We start from the raw sequence: 22011 nt of genomic DNA, 5'->3' as shown, positions 1-22011 counted from the left end.
GCTCGTTCTCTCCTCTTCTCCTTTTCTCTCTCTCTTCCTTCCTCAGCAGGTCTTGTTTGTCTTGTGAAGCGCTATTCCGTTAATTTCGAGGTGCCTTTGTTTCCCGTTACGTTTTGTTCTATTTCTAGTACTTCCAGTCTTGAAAAGAAGCTGTGCTTCTTCTTTCCTCGCGCTTACGGTACCTCCTAATTAATTCAACCTTCCCGACTCAATCGCACTGTTCGTCGCCGGTTCGACGTCCTTGTTTGTTAATAGCTCTTCACTTCAACGCTCCTACTTGCAAGACCCGACCGCTCTATTTTATCGATCCAAAGATTTTCCGAAAAAGCGACTCTGGTAGTCCTTTGCCTGGCTTTCGATAGAACACATATATATATATATATATTCGATTCTTTTAACTATAATTTCCACCATTATTATTCTTGTCGTTTTTTAACTGCAATCCCCAGTCATTAATATATTTTTGCAATCCCCGTACCTTCATTATAACTACTACTATTACTTACCACTTTTGACCCCCTTTAATATACTTAATATATTCGGAATTTATCAAAAGAAAAAATGGCCGCCGTTCAACTTAGCTTCTCCATCCGCACCTCTCCCAATGTCAAGACCATCCATCTCCTCGGCTCGTGGGATAACTACACCGGGCAGCTCCCGCTCTCTCAGGATGCTTCCGCCAAACCGGGCTCGTGGAAGGGAACTTTCCGTTTCCAGGGGAATTCTCTCCAGCTGGGACAGCGATACTGGTACTACGTAAGTACAAAAACAAAATACAGAAACATCGTCCCTTTGTTGGCGGTAGTAGGCGTGGATTCCATACTTACTTTTTCTCACTAGTACATCATGGACGGCTACCATGTCTCCCATGACCCAACTGCGGAATACACTGTCGAGCCCACCACTGGCCGCAAGCTCAACATCCTGGATGTTCCCAGCGGAGCCCGCAGCAGCACGAACTCTTCTCACAAACAGTCACATAGTGGGCCAATCAAGGGCCGCGCTCTCTCGCCCTCCAAGATCCTCTCCCCGAAGCCCTCCAAGCCTTACGCTTCCCGCCAAATTCGGGATCCCCACTACTCTCCTCCCGCTACCGTCAGCGAACTTGCCAGACGCTTTGCCAGTGTCGATATGTCCGATTCCGAGTCGGATCTCTCCTCCAGCCCGCCCTCCTCAACTGGCTCTTCGATCTCTTCTCGCTCAGACAGCTCGTCGCCATCTTCTCTCTCCTCCTTGAGTGACAACAGCTCCGTCTGCAGCTGTGAACGATACGGAATCACCCGCAAGGGAGATCGCGTCAAGATCGATTGTGGAGGCAGCCGCTGCGGAAGCAAATCCCCGGCCTCCGACTCCGATATCTGCTCCAGCGACTCGGAGGAAGAATATCGCGAAGCCCGCCCCATTGCCCGCCGCCCCCACTACGTCTCCCATAGATGATCGCCTTGCGCTTCAAGTGTATGAATTCCTTGTCAACTTCGTTCTGCGCATCCCCCAACACGCCCTGTTCTCCACTTGACGGATTCCGGAAACCTTTGACCCGTCTGTCCGCATGCAAACTCCGTCCTCGCTCCCTTTGCCATTTTTATCCATGACCCCAGTGAAAGTACCGTCTGCCAGGAGTTGATTTTTGTCTTAAATGTCTACAAGTTCAAAATTGGATAACAAGATTGAAAAAATTCTATGCATCAGAGCTGAATATCAAAATTGCCATTCCCACCTTGTCCCTTTCTTTCGACTGGGAACAACCATCTTTCATGGTGAACTTTTACCACCTATTTCGCCACTCAACACGTTATTTGATATTTTTTCCCCCTCTGCCTTGTCCATTCTTTTGACTAGTTTTCTCCTCCAACTCTTGCATCGAATAATAACGATGTTACTTTCCATCGATGCATCCTTGCATTCAAACCAACAGACACGCTGCCACAATAAAACAGCTCAGCGTCAATGTACTACTGCCTTTCCACACGCGGGAAAAAGAATGCCACTCTAACGCGAATCGCCCAATTCTTCTTGTCGCCAAAAACCGGATACTTAAGTATCATTCGATTCTTGTTTGCCCACAATATATCAATGTTTCAAATCACCATCGCCAATCACAACAAACTCGATGATTCATTATTATTGTTATTTTTCCCCCCAAACAACCCTTTCCAAACAAACCCACCATTGGAAAAAAAAAAAAAAAACAAAAAAAAGTCATTCAGAAAAAGAAAACCAGAACAAGTGTTTTTTGTTTCATTGCACACACGCACGCAAACCATTTGCATCACTCCTGAAAACAAACCCCCCCCCCCCCCACCCCACCAACATGCCAATCCTTCGGGGGGGACCCCCAATTTTTGATTTCTGCATTTTTGCCCTTCTGCCTCATTAACGAAATTGCAAATGCTACAGTTTTTTGCCTGTCCCCGTTTTTTTTTTCGTGTACCTATCTTTTCTTTTTAATTTCTTGTGTGAAGTCGCTCCCAGACTTGGTGCAACTCTTCCCATCCCCTTGGCACATCCATATATATATGTATATGTATTTACAGAGGTCTCTCCCTCCAAGATTCAACCCTCTGTGCCCTGCAAGTCGGGATGAGATGACTGGGAGTTTTTTGACGTATTTGAGGGAGAACGCAGGAGGTGGGGTGGCGTGGGGGTGGTTGGGGATGAAGACGGTGAGAAAGAAATCGGCTCGTTTTCGTGAAAGTTGTTTTTAAGTGTATTTAGTGTTTTTGTTTTTTTCCCCATATCCTTTCCTTGTGATGAGAATCAAGGAAGGGAAAGGGAGGAAGGGGGAAGGCGGAGGAGGAAATAAATAATACATGAAATATGAAATATGGGGACGAAAGAAAATGGATTGAATGAAACCCCCATGAAGCCAGCTTGTGCTTATCACTGCGTCAATTGCCATCATCTCAGTTTAACTTGTGGATGCTCTCAGATGAAACGCACATGCAGTACTAGCATGTAGTTATGTATGTAGCTGACGTCAAAACGCGATGCGATCCATCGGCGGTAGCTAGGATGGTAATTCCAACAGGTTACGCTCGACAAAAGATAGCCAACAACAACATATTGTATGTCCTGTCCTGTGCTGTGCATACATACTTTCCCTTCCTCTCCCCCTTCTCCCTCTCCGTTCCGGCTCTGCCCCGTTTTGGGATCTTGGGTATCTATCTATCTATCTATCTATCTATATATGGGATATCTTTGTCGGTGGGAGAGTCTCTGTCACCACACCTAACCATGTACTGTAGATTCTCATGTTTGTGGGGGAAGTTACCTTGGAGTACGTAGTGTATGTACAGTGCATGCAACAGGGGAGAGAAGAAAGAAAATCAAGTCGATTTTATATGTATGGATGCACCGCACCTCACGGATCGGCGTATTTTCTCTTTCCTTCTTTCTTTCTTTATTTTTGAAAAAAAAAAAAAAAAAAAAAAAAAAACAAAGCCCCGGTTTAAAATTTCAATTTTACTATATTATTATTCTCCTTACTACTGCTTGCCAGATTGTGTCGTTGATTCGCCCGCTCTAATAAAAACCTATCAATCATCCCCCTTTTTCCAAGTTTCCTTCGCTCAATCTCGGCCATTTCGGTATGCAGCAAAAGGCGAGAAAAAAAAAGGGGGGGGAGGTTGCGCGATTGGGAGGTTCAGTTTGCGTTGATGGGACAATTGGACGGCTTAGATCCTTCAACGCATTTGCCGATTCAGTTCTTCAGGGGGGAAGGCTCCATGGAAAAGAAAATAATACATGGTTTTGACAGAAACTAACTAGGCTTTGATCAATTAATGTGAGAGCTAAGATTTTCGAAAAGTGGGCGCGCCCTCTCGCCCCAACGCAATTTTACACCAATGTCAACCTCAGGAATTGGAATCGCTGTGGCGATAAGACGTATTCATTTAGATATATGGGTAACACCCGCTTGCTTGGGTTTTCTCAGCTTTTCATCAGAGTTTTCTGATGGAGAGAGAGGCGGCTGAGGCGGATCTGGTAATGTTCCAGTATCCCCACCATATTATTTCGCATTGAAAGAGTCCTGGACATAAGGACGCCAATGTCCACCAGGATAAACACCATTACCTGCCCAACTAGAGCCTCTCTCAAAGTTCAGACTGAAAACTGGAACGCTCGAATGCTTTGAGACATGGGTTGGTTAGGTGGGGGAAATTCTGCAGGGCGATTCATCCATTGGGTGATTCGGTAAATCAATAAACAATCGATCCCCTTTTTTGTCCAATTATATTATCTTACTCTTGCGAAGCTTGTCTGCACTTTCATTATGAAGTTAGAGAGAGCTCATTATTTTTAAGATATTTTTCTCTGCATTGTTCCTGTTTGCGTATTTATGCTGCTTCCAACACATATATATGCAGCGTCTCTCCTTCCTGACTGATGTCGGTACCAGTCCCCCGTTCCTGGTAAGCTTCAAATCTGGTGACATCAATTCGATACCGGCACTCGACAGCCATTTTTATTTGGGAACTGGGAATAAGTATCGAGACATGGTTTCTTGATTTGAGGGTTGGGTTTTCAACACTTTTGAGGAAGGCCTGGGGGGATGGAAACAGACTCCTCAGTTGGTGTACCAGTAATTTGTGTCAAAAAAGAAGAAGAGTGACAAAAATAAAAAGTCCAGAAATACTCCCAAGACTAATCATACTAATAACAACAGCATGAAGTGTAGGTGTAAAGAGAAGATCACAAGGAGAAGAGACAAACGTTCTGGGTATTTCTTGATCCAGCTTCATTAAATCTCCCTGCAATCATGAAATTTTTTGGGGGAATTTTTTTTTCTTGTTTCTTCATTTGTTTGTCAGATAAGAAACAGCAAACAAAGGGGGAAAGGAGAGAAACACGAAACACTACCTATAGCCATGAGCTGAAGAGGGGGTGAAAGCGAGAGACCCACAAGCGAAACAACGAAACGAAAGGGATGTCAAATCTTGTCAATCCATCCAAACGGTAATTTTTAGAGATGTTGTCCCCTTTATCCCTTGCCATTAATGCAAAAGAATAGAGGGGCCGTGGCAGTGCTAGTGGTGCTTAAACCTCCTCCGGCACATAATTAAAAACCTTTGAACGTCTTCCTGGAATACCGGTTATCGCAAGATCACCCGGCCTCCCCGACGTGGTGATGCTTGGGAGCCCGCGCATACGCCTCCATCGATCCGTCTGGCGCATCATATCAGGACTCACCAGGAAGCCCCACTTGAGCCAGAAATTATCACCTATCTCCCAATTCTTTGGGTCACAAAAGTGGCCCCCGCCCCGGAACTTACCACCAGCGTCACAGAAATCCATGATTAACTCCATCTCATCGAGCAGGTGAGGCGCATGGTAAAGTGCGATGATGATGGCTTCGCGAAGTTGAGGTATGGGGACCGTGTCGATCCAATATGGATGTGGGTAGTTCAACTGCGCAGGTGTTGGAAGCAGGGTAGCTAGAGGCCCTTCGAACCGGGAAAGGATTTCTGGAGATAAAGTTCTGGTGCCAGGGATGAAGAAATCAGCATTCCACCATTTTGGGGCAGGTGGGTGTTTGGGATTGGAGCGTGAAGGGAGGTAAAAAAATGGAGACATCTGTTCGCCGTTTAAACCGAAAAATTCGCATCCCTTTGGGATTGCGAAGAGCTTTTGGATTTCGCCCCCGAGATATAGTGTTGAGTGAGCGTTGGAAGACACAATGCCGAAAGTCTTGTCGAGGGGTAATTTTATTAGCCACGTGTCGTAGCTAATGTTTAGTTCCGAGTTATCTGATTGTAGGGAGTTTGTTGTTGCTGAAGAGTACGGCGAATCGGCGAATCCCCCAAAGTCATATACTGTCTCGGACAAGTCATCCCATGATTTATCAAACCTTGACGGCATAAAACTCCAGTAATCACTTCCTGCCCTTTTCAAGGGCCGCCGTAAGTACGGCTGAGCTGGCTGTGGTTCGGGAGAGATGCTGGGTTCGCCTACGGTAGGGGATTGATGCACATCCTGTTGAGGAAATCTCGACTCATCGGGCTCAGGTTGCTGAAATGCGATACGCTCAGTTGCATTTGTACTTCTTTGGGCTGTGCCTGAATGCTGGCTATGGTAGTCATCATGGCTTTGGACCGAGGAGGAGCAGGATCTCGGGAGGGGAGCTAGTCGATTAGCTGAGATTTTCTCCCATTTACTTTCGTTTGAGGGGGTCGTAGTATCGGACTGTGTGACTATTACGCTGGCCTGATTAATGGAGCTATTGGATGCAGAGACAGGCGACAACTGGGGTGAGGGTGACAATGACAGCCCGTAAAGCTGGTCTGGCCTTTGTAGTTTACCTGTATATTATGGTGTTAGCAAACAGGCATTCTCTATCCAAAAGCAAGGAGGACACAACTCTACAAGCCATACCAAATATGCGCACGGAATCAATGCGACAAGTATAGGATGAGAATCTATCATCATAAAACGCGGGACATATTTTCGTTTGATATTCCTCAAGCGAACGGGACGGCGGGATTTTCTGTTATGGCCGTGTTAGCGAGTTAAATAGGAAAACTCATAAGGACGGCAAGTTTGGGAGAAGCTCCATACTCCTGTCACATATTCCAGGTCATCACATGGTAACAACACGTCTGAAGGTATCGAGTGCAAAGTGAAATGAGCTCTAAGCCGGAGAGAAACCAAATAACCGTCAAAAATATAGAGCTCCCACCATGTTCTCCTCCAGCTCTCCTCGTAGACAGAAGACACATCTCCCGTGTTGAACTGGCGGTTGTTCATCCCCAGCTCGACAGCAAGCTCAATGGCTTGCGACAGGGTCGAGCTGGCGAGGGTTGATTCCTTCCCAAAGTGCAGAGCAATGGCAAACAAAAGTAACGCTTGAACCATATACACATTGGGAGTTAAACTTCTATTTAACAATGCCGAGTTTGCAGCGTCTCTGAAATGGCCCGTTTGCATTGCAGGATCGTGAAAGGATGCGATATACTCAATCGCTGCTTGTAAATGTCCCAAGTCACCCCGCTCGAATTCCTCGACAAGGTATTTGCGGGGCAAAATAAACGGATGGGAAAAGAATACACGAGAGTAGAATATATCAAGTAAATGTGCGGAATGAACGATTTTAGCCGGTTTTATAGCTGGAAATCCATCTAGGACCTCCTCTACATCCGACGTACTCGAAAAATCGACCGAATCGAAGCGATCCGGCACATCAGTCATCCATCGGCGGAGCTGAGAGTCTAGAGAGTGTGGTTTGAGTTAAAGGGTTATTCAATACAAGGGGTTGAGACACGCAAAATCTCAATGACGCATGCCAAATATCGGCATAGCGCGTGAGGGAGGGAGGGAGGGAGAGAGAGAGAAAACTCACTCGAACGAGATGAAGATTGATTGCTTCCCTCAGGGATCGTCAACTCGGAGGCCGTCTCGACATTCTCTCCTTCTGACCTGGTGCTGCTACGCAAGTCTGAGAGTCGCGCAGCCTTATTGATGGCACCGTGCTTAATGCTGGGTCGTCGACCTCGTCTTGACAAGACAAACACACACTGTCTATCATCCGCACGACAACGCGAGCATACAGGCCCGCCATCGCATTTCAAATGCCGTTCACGGCAGTTGGTGCAGGTGGTGGAGACATTTTTCTTCGGCTCCTCAAGTTTTCTCTGCTTCGACCGATTCATTACGATTGCGAAATGGCATGGACTTGATTCATACGGTAAAACCGACGATGGGGCAACAGTGGAGGAGGATCGTTTCCCGCCCTATGGAACCTTTATGGGCTCTTTCGCGATGGCGAACAGTGAGATTTTCATATGGTGGTGGTCGTCGTACATCAACACCAACAGTATCCCATTTCTCTTGATGAAATCTCGAGACGAGGGGGGAGATGGAGATGGACAGCGTTTGCGAAGGTAAAAAGTGTTCTGTAATCGTCGCCTCAAAGCGAAGCCGCTGGCGCCATCGTCCGTGTTCTCTGAGTTTGGTGGGGGTTCAGGCCCAGCGGCCAATGGACACGAGCTTGCTCGGCGCACTAGATGATGCGGATCGTAGAGCTGGGATTGGGCTGGCCGTCGTGGCGGGCGCCCGCAAACATTCCCAAGCAAGCTTTGGCTGGCATGTTCCAGCCTTTCAAGGCCAATCAGACATACGTAACGCAGGCCATATTGTTGGATCGATAAAATCTGTGCTTTCGTCAGACGCCATCCCAGTAATCTTCTTTTCATGCGATAGGTTTAAGAGTAAGTCCCTGGTAAGTTATTTGCCCTGAAGAGCTACTAACCAGCCATCGCTGTGAGCCATTCGCCGCGGCCGAGCCCTCCCTGCCGCCTCGAGGAAGCCATTGGCCTCTCAGGAACCAGGATGCATCGTGGGCGTTCACTGCAGAGCGTGGTCCGCGCCAGCTGCAGAGATTTCAACGGGAGATAATCTTGGAGGTAAAGGGGTCGTGTGAAAAGTTAGCAAACGCCGTTTCCACTTGACTCCCACACTTCATCAATTTTATCTTTTGTGGAGTTACCACCTCTTGGGCGATCAACAGGGTCCCGTGAAGCATCACATACTGCATATTAGGCATCACGCAGCACTAGCCCGCCCTAGCATCGTCCTGCATGGCATGTCAACAACTGCAGGTTCCGTTTGCTGAACATTTAGGGGTTACTGGAATAAGGTCTCAACTTACAATCTTGCTCGAGTTGCCCCTCCACCTCCGACTCGTATTCTCAGGTCATATGGTTTTCGATTCACCATTGAAAGGACATGAAAAATCATGCATGATATACAGTCCAGCCCGTACATATCCCAAGATGGGAGATCTTTCCATAAAAGTTGATTCTTTCGGCGTAATGGCTAACCCCCTGGCTTCCCCACACGGGAGGGCCTGCAACGTTCAATTTCCCCATATCCTATCAGTGTATTGATGGCGAAGAGCAGTTTCAAATGCATCTCCTCGCGACATTGAGATTCTACATCCCGTGGCCAGTTTTCAGCCCGATATCCTCTTAAAATCGGTACCTGGCCATCAAGGCTGCGTGGTGGTCTCAACAATTCGAAAAATCAATTCGGCCTTCAGGACCCAAACGGATCTCACGGGTTCTATGTGACGATTCCAACTCATAGCAGTGTGACTGATGCATATTTTGTTATTGCTCAACATATGAAACTGGCAGATATCCACGCTTTAAGCCCTCATGGAACTTTGTTGAAGCATGGACCTCCACCTTGCAAGTCGCTCCTCTTCATCTGTCATCTGGCTTTGACCACTTCACCATTAACCATACACCATAACCATCATGTCATAATCATAAAACACGTTCATGACATAGTGCAAATGCCATCATAGGACATCATATCATGATATATGGGAAAACACAGGATTAAGTATGTCTATCCCAACGCCCTAGTAAGATACCTAGGTATATATAGCATGTACAGTACAAACAGGCCTCCTTTTCCTACCAGCACATGTGTACAAGTCTTCAACTCAATCATGAGAGGGAAAAAAAAATTCATTCCTTCAAGTCTTTAGGTGGATGTGGCTCCCTGACTATTGTTGACATCTCTACCACCTCTACCACCCCTTGTGCGGAACCACAACCATCTCTACCCCAGCCACTTCCACCACGTTCTAAAGTCGAAGGGGGAGGAACATTGTTGTACAACTGAGGTCGGAAATTCAGACTGTGCTGGATAACTCCTTCAAGTGGGTCCGTTCTCTCAATTTCACCAAAAGTTCAATAAGTTGTATATGGAGAACACAACTAAAATTTATTGAAAACAGCATGGTATTGATGACCACATCCTGGAGAGATTTATAATGGAAAGGCAGGGAACACCCCGAGACTTTAGGCTCCCTAGGGTTATATAGCTCATGTTGAAAAGTCCCATGTTCTTGAAACCCTGCTATATAAATCCGGGGTATTATCTCTCCTGACGGCGGAGCCGCTAGAATCATCAACAGCATTGAGCAGGGCGGAGCAGAGAAATTTCTCTATTTCCAAAATTACACTGAGTGCGAAGAGGCACACTTTCTCACATGTTTTCTGACTAAATCAAAAGAGTTAACCGGATATTTCCCATCTCCACAGCTGGAAAGCTCACGGATGCAGCCGTCCTCAGAATGTCCGAATCTGTTAGCCAAGTGGTTCTTTGTCTCGGCTTGCTCAGTTACAAGCAACGGCCAATCTCTATTTAACCATATTTTCGGGGATCTCTCTAACTCGAGAATCCCCGATTAGCCACCGCCTCCTTCACCCACCCGCAGCCCGAAAGCAAGCATTGCGCGAAGTATGGACAGGGCTCAGAAACATGGCATCTTTTAGTCAACTCTTCGCAAGGAATAGAAAGGACCAACTGAATTTTGGGATATTAGATTGAAATATGTGCCCTTGCATATTGTATGGTGTTCTGAGCAGTATGCAAAGTGACAATATTTTCCCTAGTCAAGATGGGCGCCAGAAATGATTTTAATGTTGCTTATTTTATTTCGTTTTATTTTTTTATAAAATACCATCCAACCTATTGAAAAATTACAGCACAAGGGTATTGCCACTAGTAGTATTCTTTGAGGGTCACATCAATGAATCCCGTTCCAGACGGCGAGGGTGTAAATATTTGCTCATTTTGTATAAATCCACTCGCCACCCGATAATAATTTACGTTTAATACGGGCCAAAATTCGAATATATTCTAAATACGGAGTAGTGTAGTAAGCAAATAACATTGTTGGTCTATAATTATACTCGACCGTTGTTACTAGTGCGGAAACTAAATAGCTATCGCAGGAAAAAATAATATCACAGGCGTGTCTATATTTAAATCAATGCGCCGGTCTCTGATCAACAACTAACCCACCTAGCCCATCATAGCAACAAAACGGTGGAAGAAGGGAAATATCATTGGCTCCATAGCTATCTCACACCCAGCGCGAGAAACGACACAAGAGATCCAAGCCACACATTACCTCCCGAAATCTGATCGAATCCACCGATAATGCCGAATCCCCTTCAAGGGTTAAACACAAACATACACCAGTAAAAGAAAAGGCGGATCAATTACGGGACCCTTCTCCCCGTCTTCCAACGCCCGAAATAATTTTCTTGCCTTTGCGTGCTTAGCCTTTCAAATCCTGTCTCGGGCCGGTGGTCTAAGCCAGCAGAAATCGGGCGCAAACATGGGGCACGGGGGCTTTGACCGTAACCTGCCCACATGCAGATTATGAAGTAGAAGTGCACTGCACCCCGTCCAACCGGGTTATCATGATAGCCAATGAGGCAAGATTGAAATTTCCAGCGAGCCTGCGCTGGAGTAAGAGGTTCAGTTGGAGGAGTAAACCGAGATGACGGTCTCAGACATAAAATCGGAAAAAAAAAAGGGGAAAGAGAAAGAGAAAAAAAACAATTGTAAAATTATAGATTAAATTAGAAGGCACGGAAGAAACAAAATGAAAAGCGCCCAAGACAGGAGATTTTTATATTAAGTAAAAGAGAGCAAACTCGTAGCAAAAAAGAGCTTGTCACCTGCTCCTTTCCCTTCATACATTTCAAACGTTCCACATGTCATGTTGTCATTATGATTTTGCTGGCTCGTTGCGACATCCCATCCATTGATGGTGGAGTAGGCGAAATGGCAGGTAGACAGGAGGGAGTTGTTATATGCTCCTCGGCCAGCAAGGAGAAACTGTATGTGATGTGCAACCAAGCTCCTTCTCTCATCCACCCGCCATTGCCTGGGTATTTCTATATGCTTTCTAATGTATAAAACCGCAAATAAACAGAAAAAATGAAAAACATTCAATCCAACTAAATGATGCGAGATGGATGATGAATGACAGAAAACAAACTAGTCTGAAAACACGTAAAACAAGAGCAAGATAGCGGCGGCTCTCCAGGAGCACGATATGCTTTGAGAGTTAAGACAGCAAACCGGAAAACAAGAAAGAGAAAAAGGAAACCTGAGAGCGAAATAGCGAGACAATGCGGAAATAAGATGCATATGAGTAAGCATCCCCTGGCCGCTTTTATCCTCAGGAGTGAGGAGTAGCGGTCGAACCAGTCGACGGAACAGTGACCAGAATCGTTGGGCATGGTCCATGTCGGCCCACTTATAGAGCATACAGGGAAGGTATTATTGGAAATTGAGATACGACGGGCGAAGTAGGCAGCGTATCTAGAGAAGGAACAGCCTGCATTCCTGGAAAAACCCGGATCGAAAAATCAATAGGGATCGAAAAATAACCGCTATTCAAGATCGCAGAACACATTAAGTCGATAGTAGGATTTGTCGGGAACTGTTCAAAGCGATAACGCACAGCGCAAATCACTCAAGCAAACTCTAGCAAGATTTCGAGCCGGTGATGATCCTGGATGCTGGATATCCAACAGGTAACGTAGTGGCTATCTCGAGGCATTTTCCGACTCAGGGATGCCATCCTAACTCCGCGTTGCTTCCAACCTCCAGCTCTCTCGAACATGTTGCAATCCAGAGAAGCAAGACTCTAACGAAATGGCCCCTTTCCGCTGGAGTAACCGGAATCAGGCCAGTTCATTCCAGGTTTTGTGTGGGAGTTGGAATCCGTTCTCTGCGCCGAATGGACTGAGCATGCGTAGCCAACAAGGACTGTTTTCTCCTGCACTATATGGCCTCGTTGACCATAGGCCTCGCACGGGTCTACCGCATGGCGGTGATAGAGACAGCGGCAGACCGAGTACCTTTCAACAACTTGGTAACACATTATTTTTTATTTTTATTTTTGGTAAAATCTGTCCGTGTTCTCCTGATACTTGGCAATCTGTTATGCCCAGAACGATCGTCGGTATCTAGCAATGCGCAAGGAGGAATGAATAAAAGTCGCAACGATTGAAATATTGCGACGTCGCGGAAACAGTTCGACGTTCAAGCCCTCGACGGCTAAGAGATGCAAATGCGGCAGAGGATTGGATATTATTTGGAAAATGGCGTAGTTGCAGGTATAAATGCCTCCAACGCGATGAAAACAGCACCAAATATGCAGAACAAGGAGAATAGCTAGGAAATGATAAAAGATATTAAAGTCTAGAACGATACTCTACTTCAAAGAATGAATGGTATGAATGAGATGGATGACATGAGAAAAACTGATGCGTTGGAGGTGACAAACAGTGTCATATATAGTCAACTGGAAGCAAATACCAAAGGCATGGAGTCGCGAGGCAGAAGCCTGGATAAGCGGAGATAAGTCGCAATCAAGCCTAGAACTGAAAGGGGACGAAACTACCCAGGCAATTCCAAGGCTTGGAATTCGCGGACCGATTCTGCATCATGCTCCGCCTGAGGGTGAAAAATTACGGTTCAAAAGTGGACAAGAAACGGCCAACTTGGCCTCCAGCAACTGACCGTTCCCCCGGAGGTGGGTAAAGAGCAATATCCTGCTAGTCATGACCTACATAGCCAAATGGAAGTGACTGCGGACATACCCGAAAATAGTGCTCGAGCCAGCCAGGCCAGTTCATGTTGAAATTGGTTGAATCTTGTTACCATGAGGGGTCAGAGTGCCTGCGAAAGGAGGGATGAGAATGTCACACTTCCAGCGAAATCCGTCAGGCAGCCCCTCTCGGCTGGTGCTTTTGTTAGTATCATTAACTGGTTAACCTGTGGCTGTTCCCTGTTCATCCACCACTAGCTCCCTAAACGTGGTGTCATTGCCAAGGAGCTACTCACGACAAATGGTAAGTGCCCAAGCGCACATAATCCTCATACGATAACTACGGCTCTGCCAAAGACGTCCCGCAGAATATCGGGCACTTCGGTATTGTGTATGGTAAGACTGAGGCTGGAGAGGTCCATTGAGCCAAAGCGCACAATTTGGTCACGACAGACGCTTGCTAGGGCATCCTTGGCTCTCAGCCCGACTAGTGTGATCGACGGTGTCATCCGCTGCCCTGGAAATAGCAACGGCGGTACGTTCCACCGACTCCAGCGGCCTGTCGCAAGTCAGCATCTGACCGTTTAATTGAGGCTGGTGTAAGACCAAGGTCCCGACGCAAGAATAGTTACATGGTATGCAGTTTTGCGGTATTGACACCGTGAGGTAGTCGGCTGTGCGCCCGGTACTTGAACATGGTAGTAAGCGGTAATATTTACTATACCCCCGTTAACCTAGAAGCAGCGGTGGCGGGACCTGCATGCACTTCGAAGCGGATGGCTGGCTGCATGAGATCGCTTCTCTATCTTTTCTTTCGTGCCTATTAAAACAAATTTTTAGCTTTCTTGTATGACGGGAAGGAAACACCATTGGCCCGTGGAGGCATCAAAAATTTCGACAGTACTGCTACATTTCAACCCTGATCCTGTTTGTTCTAGCTGAGTCAACGAGTAGCCGGGGTATATGTCAAACAAAGGCATTCTCTGTTCTGTTTTAGAAGAGTTGTTTGTTATCCCTAGAGGGTACCAGCTCAGCATTTCTATCAATATCATCATATTCCAATTGAAGTAGAATTTGGATATTTGTTGTTGTTTTGCAATCTACATTTCAATCAGAAAACAAAATATTATGAACTAGTGTGATGACAGCTTGACCAGCCGGGCACTAGTTGAATCCGTCCCCTTCCGTTCAACGAACCTCAATTCAGTAGAAATAAATGAAAATGGTACGATGTCTGGGAACTGCACGTCACCAAAGCCTCAATATTCACATCAAAAAACGGATGTAACCTCGAAGCTTGGAGCGATGACAGAACACATGAAATCCCTGGCAATTCAGATTATCGCGAAATCCTGAGAACATGCACCGGCTGAATTCGAGCAACCCTTATCTGGTTTATAATGGTATTGGTACTAGTATTGTCCAACCCCATTTTGTCATGACCTTCTCGCAAGGAGAACTAGACTACGTGCGAGAACATCTGCGCAGGAGCATCGTCGCTGTGTACTATGTATGACCTTATTCAGTTTGCCACTTCAAGATCATGCAAGGAAGAGCATGCATAAGACCTCAACCGATCATCCCGAAGAGCCAAAAAGGGAACTAGCGTGTTAGGGACACAAAGAAGCATTGCGGCATTCAATAGAGAAAATATTCCCCGAGAAGGAGGGTGCTTCAGCCCTACGGGTTCCGTCGCACCAGATGCATCCAGGGCTGTTCCTCATTCCGAAGTTGTCTGTCAGCCCTGCGCGGAGGTCGGATTCTGCAGTCGCAATGTGGTTCTGCTGATTGGCTGGTTTGGCGAGCCGAAGTTTTGCTCCATGGTTGGGTCAGCCCTACGCCTTGGCATATAGGCGCCTAGCCTAATATACACTAGTGTATCGTGGCCTGAGAGCAGCCACATCAATCGCCACAGATCTAGCCCCGACTCAGCCACCCCTGCTTTCAAACTTCTAAGGGGCAATATAGTATCGTAAAGGACGGCGGCGGGCTTTATTTCGAAATGCGGAAGGAGTTGCTTATTTTTGTCTCCTCTCCTAGAGTAACGCCAAGGGTTTGTTTATCTTCACATGAATACTAGTGCCTGGCTCAATGAAGGGTTCAAGCTTGTCCTTGCTTGCTCCTAGCATTCGCTACACAATAACGGCCAATAGAAATCAAACTATCCACTGCGATAGAACGCAAGGACTTCCTAAAATGGAAGCGTGTTATGTTTAGATGTTTTTGGGACACGCTTATGGCTCTGGAGAGTGCAGTGCAATTATGAACAGCCTCAATTGTGCTGGAACGGGGTTCCTCTAACCATTCAATCTTCAGTACTAGTATACTAGTAGCTTGCAGATTAGGTGCATAATATCACTTTGGGGGATCGCTGACCGCTCTATCGCGGGCAGCATCTACCGTCACTTATCCCAATCCAGTCCTGAAATAGCGGTCTTGGTCAGCCGTTTCTACCGTTTACTCATCAAGCACCCCACAAAAGCCGATTGGATACCCTGTATGATTCGGCCAGATTCAAATTTATATCTTCGGACCGTATATTTCGGACAATCCGAATTGTGTTACAGGTATATCCCAGAACCCATATGTGTGTGTGTGTGTGCTTGTGTGCACACGCTAACACTAGCAACCTTGAAGGGGTTTGTCCCATCAATCAATGCTGCTTGCCCCAGGCCTGAAATCTGCCTTGCAGAGGCTCCAGAGTGGCAAAGGATTTCATTGACATAGATATCCTGAAAATGACATGCGCGGGGCAGGCCCCACCCCTCGAAATGGCAATTGTGACAAAAACATTTGATGACTAGTAATCTCTCCGCCGTAACTACAGGAAATAATGTCTATTGATGAGGTGGAGCTGCGCAATTTTGAGATTTCCCCATTAGGAGGGGATTAAATACCGAAAGTATTCACGGAAGATTCTCGTCGAGGCAATGCTTGGGATGCCCTCAGTAGATGCCTTCAGATTACTGTTATTCTGCGGAACTGGTGTTGGGAGATTTGGAAAAAGAATGCGAAAATGGCGAATTTTATCGTCAATCCAACGATATTGTTGATAAGAGGGGTTTAGCTTGCCTATCCGCTTCCATGTTTCCATCACCGTTAAAGGAGAGTACTTCTGCGACTATGATATATTTGGCAGACAACTTGAAATGTAAAACAAGTCTAAAAACGCAATGCCCATTTTCCCTGCGCTGATCAAACCACATCCCATCGAATCACAGAGAATATGCACTGCCTGTGCATTCATTCATCAAGCCAAGCCAGCTGAATCAGGCTGGCCTAAGCACGGTTGCCGGCATACGACACCTAGCAAACTTTATCCGGATTCTTTTTCTTTTTCTAGGTCCCATGATCTAGTTGAAGCCTGGGTGTTTGCCAATTCCATGGTTTGTTTGGGTTGTGTATCCGTTCTATTTTATTCTTGTCCGGGTCTTCTTATTGTGTGCTGCGTGGTTGGGTTCTTTAGTTGCTCCCCGTTCAGGGAGGGCCCAACTTGGTACTGTAATCCTTGCCCTGTGGAAATCAGCCTCGGAGCATATGAATCCTTGCGACGAATTAAGGTTGGAGCTGGGACCAAGCCTGTCCCTTTCGGCAATTTGTCATGCTCACAAGTCTCCTCGTCCTTATTGTTACTACTCAACGAACCTGTCAAATGTATCCGTCCATTTACTTTTTCTTTCCGAGTGAGCCAATGTGTGCGACGCAGCCCTGCATTCTATTATTAATCCGATATTCAAGTGGAATCCCATTCTTAGACGGATACCACGACCGTGAAGAACCTCTGTAGAGTGCAGATGCTGTTTGCATCTGATGGATCTGATGTATAACCAGGAAAATAGAATGTAAAAGGAACGGGATCAAATGATGTAGCCCACAAAACAAAATTCATAGCCATACAACAGCAATGTTTCGAATGTGTTCACCTGCTCATAGTGTATTGGAAAACAGGAAAGAATTGTTAAAATGCAACAAGGAAATGCAATATACATGTTGATGACTTGTCTTGCATCACACTATTGTTTTATTTTTGAAGAAGGAATAAAGTGAAGAGGAAGATGTGGCTGTTATGCATCGAAAAGCAAAAGTAGAAAAAGCAGAAAAATGAAAAAAAATAGATATAGAAAGGTAAATAACCAACCGAGAAAAAGAGACACATTTATATCGTTCGTAAGGAAATGAACGGGATGGCAAATAGAGCAGGCTCCCCTCAAGACGCCAGAGCTCCAAAGCTCAATCCCTTAGCGATCTGAAGCCTCAAGATCCTCAGGATATCCTCCCCTTTGACATCTCTGTTAATTCTCGTTCTCCAATCCCAACCTCTCTTTACTTTAGCTACACCTTGCTTCGAATTTGGGCGGGGAATAAGTACACCCGAATTCTCAACGGATGTTCGCCCGCCGTCCTGTTGACGACTTTGGGATTCGAGCATTTCACTGCCGATGAGAGAAAAGCCGCTGACTGCAGTCAGCGATGAAACTGATTTTTTAAGTAGATTGCGTGGTGGACTGGCAAAGGACGATACCGGAGATCGGACCGATTCGTCACCAAATGATGTGTTCGCTATGTCGTCGTAGTTGAAATGGTGGTAGAGGGTAGATTGTAGACATATCTCGCACTGGTCATAAACGCGCGATGTAACCGATTGGAGATCTTCCACAGCGGCGAGGACGGTTAATAAGTGGTCGGTTGTGAGGAATCGATTGGGTTCTGGAAATTGCATCATTAGAATATTCACAAATGGATGGAGAACAAGGGCGATAAAATAACATACCATCTAAGAACACAAGAGCTTCCCCTAACAGTACCAACAACCCATCAACTTGAACTGATGTCTTCCTTTCCCCATCGTATAATCCACCGTAGATGCTGTCGGCTGCACTGCGGATGACCGCAACAAGAGTTTCAGCTGCGGCTCGTTTTCTGGCCAGAGGGCGATATTTTGGTTGTCCCCCTTTTTGGCAATGAACCTCTTCGTCACGAATGTCATAGAAGCGCCTCACAGCGGCATATCCGCAGAAATAGAACTGGAGCATGCCAGCCGCCTCTTGGTCAACAGCTGCAATTGCGGATAACGCGGCTCCTGGGTTGTGAAGAAGAGATCGAAGTTGATCATCAAGCTCAGATGCCGGAGGATATGCGGTGGATCGGACAAGGCAAAAAGATGTGAGAAGGTCGACGACGTTCTTTACCTTTTTGTAACTATGGGCTCTTGCATAACATATAAGGGCTGTTCCGTATTCTTCGGATGACTCTGCTATCTTGTCTCCATATCGCTAATGCCACAAAAAAAACAAGTTAAGACAGGTAAAAGAAAAAACAATTGCTCTTGATTGGAACTCACCTCAGAAACCTTGCGGCCTTCGTCATTGAATCCAAGTTCTGCACAAAGCAGAACAACCTTATCCATATGCTCAGATGTTTCAAGAGGAACACGGTCAAGCAGCTCTGTAACTCTAGTCTTCATGATCTCTTGGTCATCAAGACGACTCAGAACCTCGAGCGCAACTTCCCACCCATCCCTCGCACCTGTAGGACATTCAAGTGGTTTTCGATCAAAGAGTCCCATTGCATAATTAATCAGAATATCATCTTTTCGGAGCGGCTTCTCGTTTTTGCCGTAACTCAAAACCATGAGGTCATTTTGATTGAAACCAGGCATTGGTTTGGAGCCAACGGATGTCTCTAGCCATCCGCCAAAGCTTGCAACTTCAGCAACAGCAGACGCGATAGGCACTGACCAAGTTTGTAGCATTTCCAGTACTCCCTCGATGTTACCTTCAAAAACTGAAGCCAAGCCCACCTCCATGAAGTTCATCGAATTAACCTGAAATCCTTTGTCACCTAAATTTTCGGTTACGTTGGCAAATGAATAGTCCAACCGACGCAAGTATGCTTCCTCTGTATTTGAATCTACTGAACGAGGAGCTTGCGACTGAGAACGCTTCATCACGCTTCGGTTGAGATTTGTTTCTCCAGAAGAAATATCACTATCGTCCGCGCCGTCCCACCAGGCAGTAAGACCAACCGTAGCCTCTATCCAGTCCTGTGATTTGCTTAAGATCGAGGAGACATCTCCAAGCATGATGTTATACATGGTCTTTAAATTCTGATAAATTGTCCAAGGAACTTGGCTCTCAGCCATTCGGGTGGACTGAGAGAAAGAAGATGCGTTTCGTTGGTTAAATATGCCAAAATTTGGTGCTTGGAACTGGTCCCGTGCCTCAGGACCGCGGTTCTGACCTTCAGCTAGATTCTCGAGTTCGGTAATTGCCGCAGTGATCTGCCTTCGGTACATCGCCCAGTCAAGGCTCTTAATGTCCCAATCATTATTTTGGACGCCTGGGGAGGCGCTAAGCAATTGAATCGCGCTATTGACACATTTTTGGATGTTTTGGAGCTGGCCCCCTCGGTAGCCAGGTTGCTCATGGCCATCTTCCATAGCCGACCTAGCATAATTGAAGTCTGAATCGCTGAGAAGTTGGATGGCTGAAGATAAATTCCCACGTAATATTGAAGTTTGAACGACACCCCAGAATGTTGGGGATGCGGTGGGATTTGGTTGAAAGCCCCGAACGGCATCGGGGTCAGATAGTTGTGTGTTATGGTGGCGGCTTAACCAGTTAAACAGGACCTTGGGAATCGGGGTTTTAGCTTTCAGCTTGTTAGGCGTAAAGGCGCGGACAGCACCAAGACGGGCAGGTGAGCTTCCTTCATGGGTTCTATTTTGTTGAAGTTGGGGGTGATGGAGTGGAAGGAGAAGAGATCCAAGGAAATTGGCTTTCACAATATTTGGAGCAGATTCCCCCGGACCTATGCTAGACGTCCTGCAGTGTTTCTGTGCCGAAGGTGAGGTTGTTGTATGTCGTTCCCACAAATCTAAAAGATCCTTGGAAATTTCACACAGAGCCTGTTGAAGACCGTCGTCATCGTACTCAAATTCCCGGACCTGATCGTACATTCGGCCAACTATATCCTCACTCTCGATAATAAATTCATGAGGTTCGCTAACCATTGCAATCTGGGACCTAGAGGCCAGATCACGGGCGATTGATGGAAACACGGAGGCATTCTTCCTTTGCGTTATTTTGGGTTTGCTTGTTGGTGGTTGAACCCATGTTTCATCCAGCTTCGCTCGCTTCGCTTGGCCTGGGTTGGAGTAAATGAAGGGTTTGTGAGCAGGAGCGTGCACTGGAGAGTTGACAGATGCACTAAACCGCGAATCTAGGAACCCCGTACGACTATCCTCCATGTCATCATCCTGATCAATGTCATCAGTGTAAGAGTCAAAATCACGACTTGACCCTGCAGTATGCCCGTTGGTATTTGAGTCCCGAAAAGATTTATTGCCCGGAGAGTCGAACGTATTACGGGAGGCAAATCGAGGGCCATTGACTTGTGGTACGGGGAAGTTGGACGAGGTGGTTGATAAACCTAGGTCCTCTGAAACTTGCGAGTCCATAGACCGGTCAAATGAAGTGACCCCAAAGTTCAATTTGGTCCTGGTGCTTCCCAACTTCGAATTCCCAAATAAACTGGATGGAGGGGCCCCTAACGGAGTAGTTGAAGGAGGGGGCCCAGCCGGGGTCGTGGACGCGTTCCTCGAGAACCTCGAATATTTATCTGGAGTTGAAGGAGGCAGACTCGAGCTGAATGGCGCAGAGAACGCCATGTTGGTGAAGTCACGGCGGTGACCAGGGCGCTGTTGATGTGGTTGGAGATCGCAGAACTCACAACAAACACAGGGTGAGGTCCGCAATGTCTGCTCCTCCACTCTAGGTCCAACTCAATATTAGTATGTTAGGCTCTGGAATAGCAAAGTGAATCTATGAAAACCGTTGTCGGAGACAATTTAGAGTTGGTTCAATATGGGTGAAACGTAGGTCCACTCGCGACCTCTTCAGCGAAGCTAAGAAATGTTGACTTGCAGCAGGCCGGAAAAACTAAAATTCCGCATTAGTTGGGTACGTGGTCATGTGATCCACAACAGAGCAAGTTTTTCCGACCGAAAATTTAAACTACACCCAGCTTTTTTGACAGTCAACGTCCATACCCGGCAATCTATAACGGTTAATTAGAGCAGTTTGGCATGCCCCAAAGTTCAAGTTACTGGGAGTACGCTGATGAAATAAAAACCAAGGACACTTCAAATGCCATCGCTTTTTATCTATGAATTCGGAAATAAAAGCGCACAATCACGGCACATAAGTTATGGATTGCCCGGTCCAACTCCACCTTTCACCAAGAACGAAAAATCATTATTCCCCCACATAAAAGAGGTACAGCAGCAGCACTGGACAATGTATCAGGTAATTTAATGAGAACCATGCAAGATCTCACCAATGGCTTGCATACCCGCCATATGACTTCCATACGTTTGGGTTGATATTTACTATAGTGTCAGCAGCTGAGCCTATTCTCGCTTTTGGCACGTTACTGGAGATATGTACACAAAACATTCTTGGGGGAGCGGGGAATGGCAATACAGCATTAAATACAAAATATTGGTGTGGCTGTAATGGCCTTTGTCACAGAGCATCGATGGTTATCCTAAATTCCTAAACCCGTTACGCCAGCTGACCTGACTTCTATCTTGCCCCATGGATCTCACGCCTTAAATTTGGAAGCGCATGTGGGAGATATTTTTATGT

At 46.3% G+C, this 22011-nt stretch overlaps 8 protein-coding genes across 8 annotated transcripts; 5 read left to right on the top strand and 3 right to left on the bottom strand.

The window, feature by feature from the left end:
* Positions 1-561: 561 nt before the first annotated feature.
* On the top strand, positions 562-1437 carry HCBG_00356 (GTP-binding protein EsdC; the record flags this gene model as incomplete). The annotated part of the gene is made up of 2 exons (XM_045427406.1): positions 562-756; positions 841-1437. The coding sequence occupies 2 exons, from the start codon at positions 562-564 to the stop codon at positions 1435-1437; spliced, it is 792 nt and encodes a 263-aa protein (XP_045291381.1).
* Positions 1438-5037: 3600 nt separating this feature from the next.
* HCBG_00355 (uncharacterized protein) lies at positions 5038-7646 on the bottom strand (the record flags this gene model as incomplete). Its single annotated transcript, XM_045427405.1, has 4 exons — positions 5038-6299; positions 6373-6484; positions 6556-7205; positions 7337-7646. 4 exons carry the CDS (start codon positions 7644-7646, stop codon positions 5038-5040), a joined length of 2334 nt encoding a protein of 777 aa, XP_045291380.1.
* A 326-nt stretch (positions 7647-7972) lies between these two features.
* HCBG_00354 (uncharacterized protein) lies at positions 7973-8444 on the top strand (the record flags this gene model as incomplete). Its single annotated transcript, XM_045427404.1, has 2 exons — positions 7973-8215; positions 8262-8444. 2 exons carry the CDS (start codon positions 7973-7975, stop codon positions 8442-8444), a joined length of 426 nt encoding a protein of 141 aa, XP_045291379.1.
* Positions 8445-11015: 2571 nt separating this feature from the next.
* Positions 11016-11523, bottom strand: HCBG_00353 (uncharacterized protein; the record flags this gene model as incomplete). The annotated part of the gene is made up of 2 exons (XM_045427403.1): positions 11016-11307; positions 11501-11523. 2 exons carry the CDS (start codon positions 11521-11523, stop codon positions 11016-11018), a joined length of 315 nt encoding a protein of 104 aa, XP_045291378.1.
* Positions 11524-13039: 1516 nt separating this feature from the next.
* HCBG_00352 (uncharacterized protein) lies at positions 13040-13334 on the top strand (the record flags this gene model as incomplete). The annotated part of the gene is made up of 2 exons (XM_045427402.1): positions 13040-13046; positions 13102-13334. The coding sequence occupies 2 exons, from the start codon at positions 13040-13042 to the stop codon at positions 13332-13334; spliced, it is 240 nt and encodes a 79-aa protein (XP_045291377.1).
* A 143-nt stretch (positions 13335-13477) lies between these two features.
* On the top strand, positions 13478-14286 carry HCBG_00351 (uncharacterized protein; the record flags this gene model as incomplete). Its single annotated transcript, XM_045427401.1, has 3 exons — positions 13478-13567; positions 13622-13898; positions 14204-14286. 3 exons carry the CDS (start codon positions 13478-13480, stop codon positions 14284-14286), a joined length of 450 nt encoding a protein of 149 aa, XP_045291376.1.
* Positions 14287-14801: 515 nt separating this feature from the next.
* On the top strand, positions 14802-16167 carry HCBG_00350 (uncharacterized protein; the record flags this gene model as incomplete). The annotated part of the gene is made up of 4 exons (XM_045427400.1): positions 14802-14873; positions 15342-15416; positions 15704-15954; positions 16056-16167. The coding sequence occupies 4 exons, from the start codon at positions 14802-14804 to the stop codon at positions 16165-16167; spliced, it is 510 nt and encodes a 169-aa protein (XP_045291375.1).
* Positions 16168-17253: 1086 nt separating this feature from the next.
* Positions 17254-21032, bottom strand: HCBG_00349 (uncharacterized protein; the record flags this gene model as incomplete). Its single annotated transcript, XM_045427399.1, has 3 exons — positions 17254-18070; positions 18135-18636; positions 18705-21032. 3 exons carry the CDS (start codon positions 21030-21032, stop codon positions 17571-17573), a joined length of 3330 nt encoding a protein of 1109 aa, XP_045291374.1.
* Positions 21033-22011: the final 979 nt, after the last annotated feature.

This window comes from Histoplasma capsulatum (genome assembly GCF_000150115.1).
Source record: "Histoplasma capsulatum G186AR genomic scaffold supercont2.1, whole genome shotgun sequence".
In the NCBI taxonomy this organism is placed as follows: domain Eukaryota; kingdom Fungi; phylum Ascomycota; class Eurotiomycetes; order Onygenales; family Ajellomycetaceae; genus Histoplasma; species Histoplasma capsulatum.
Note: the sequence above shows the minus strand (reverse complement) of the source record. Positions and strands in the feature narration are given on the sequence as shown.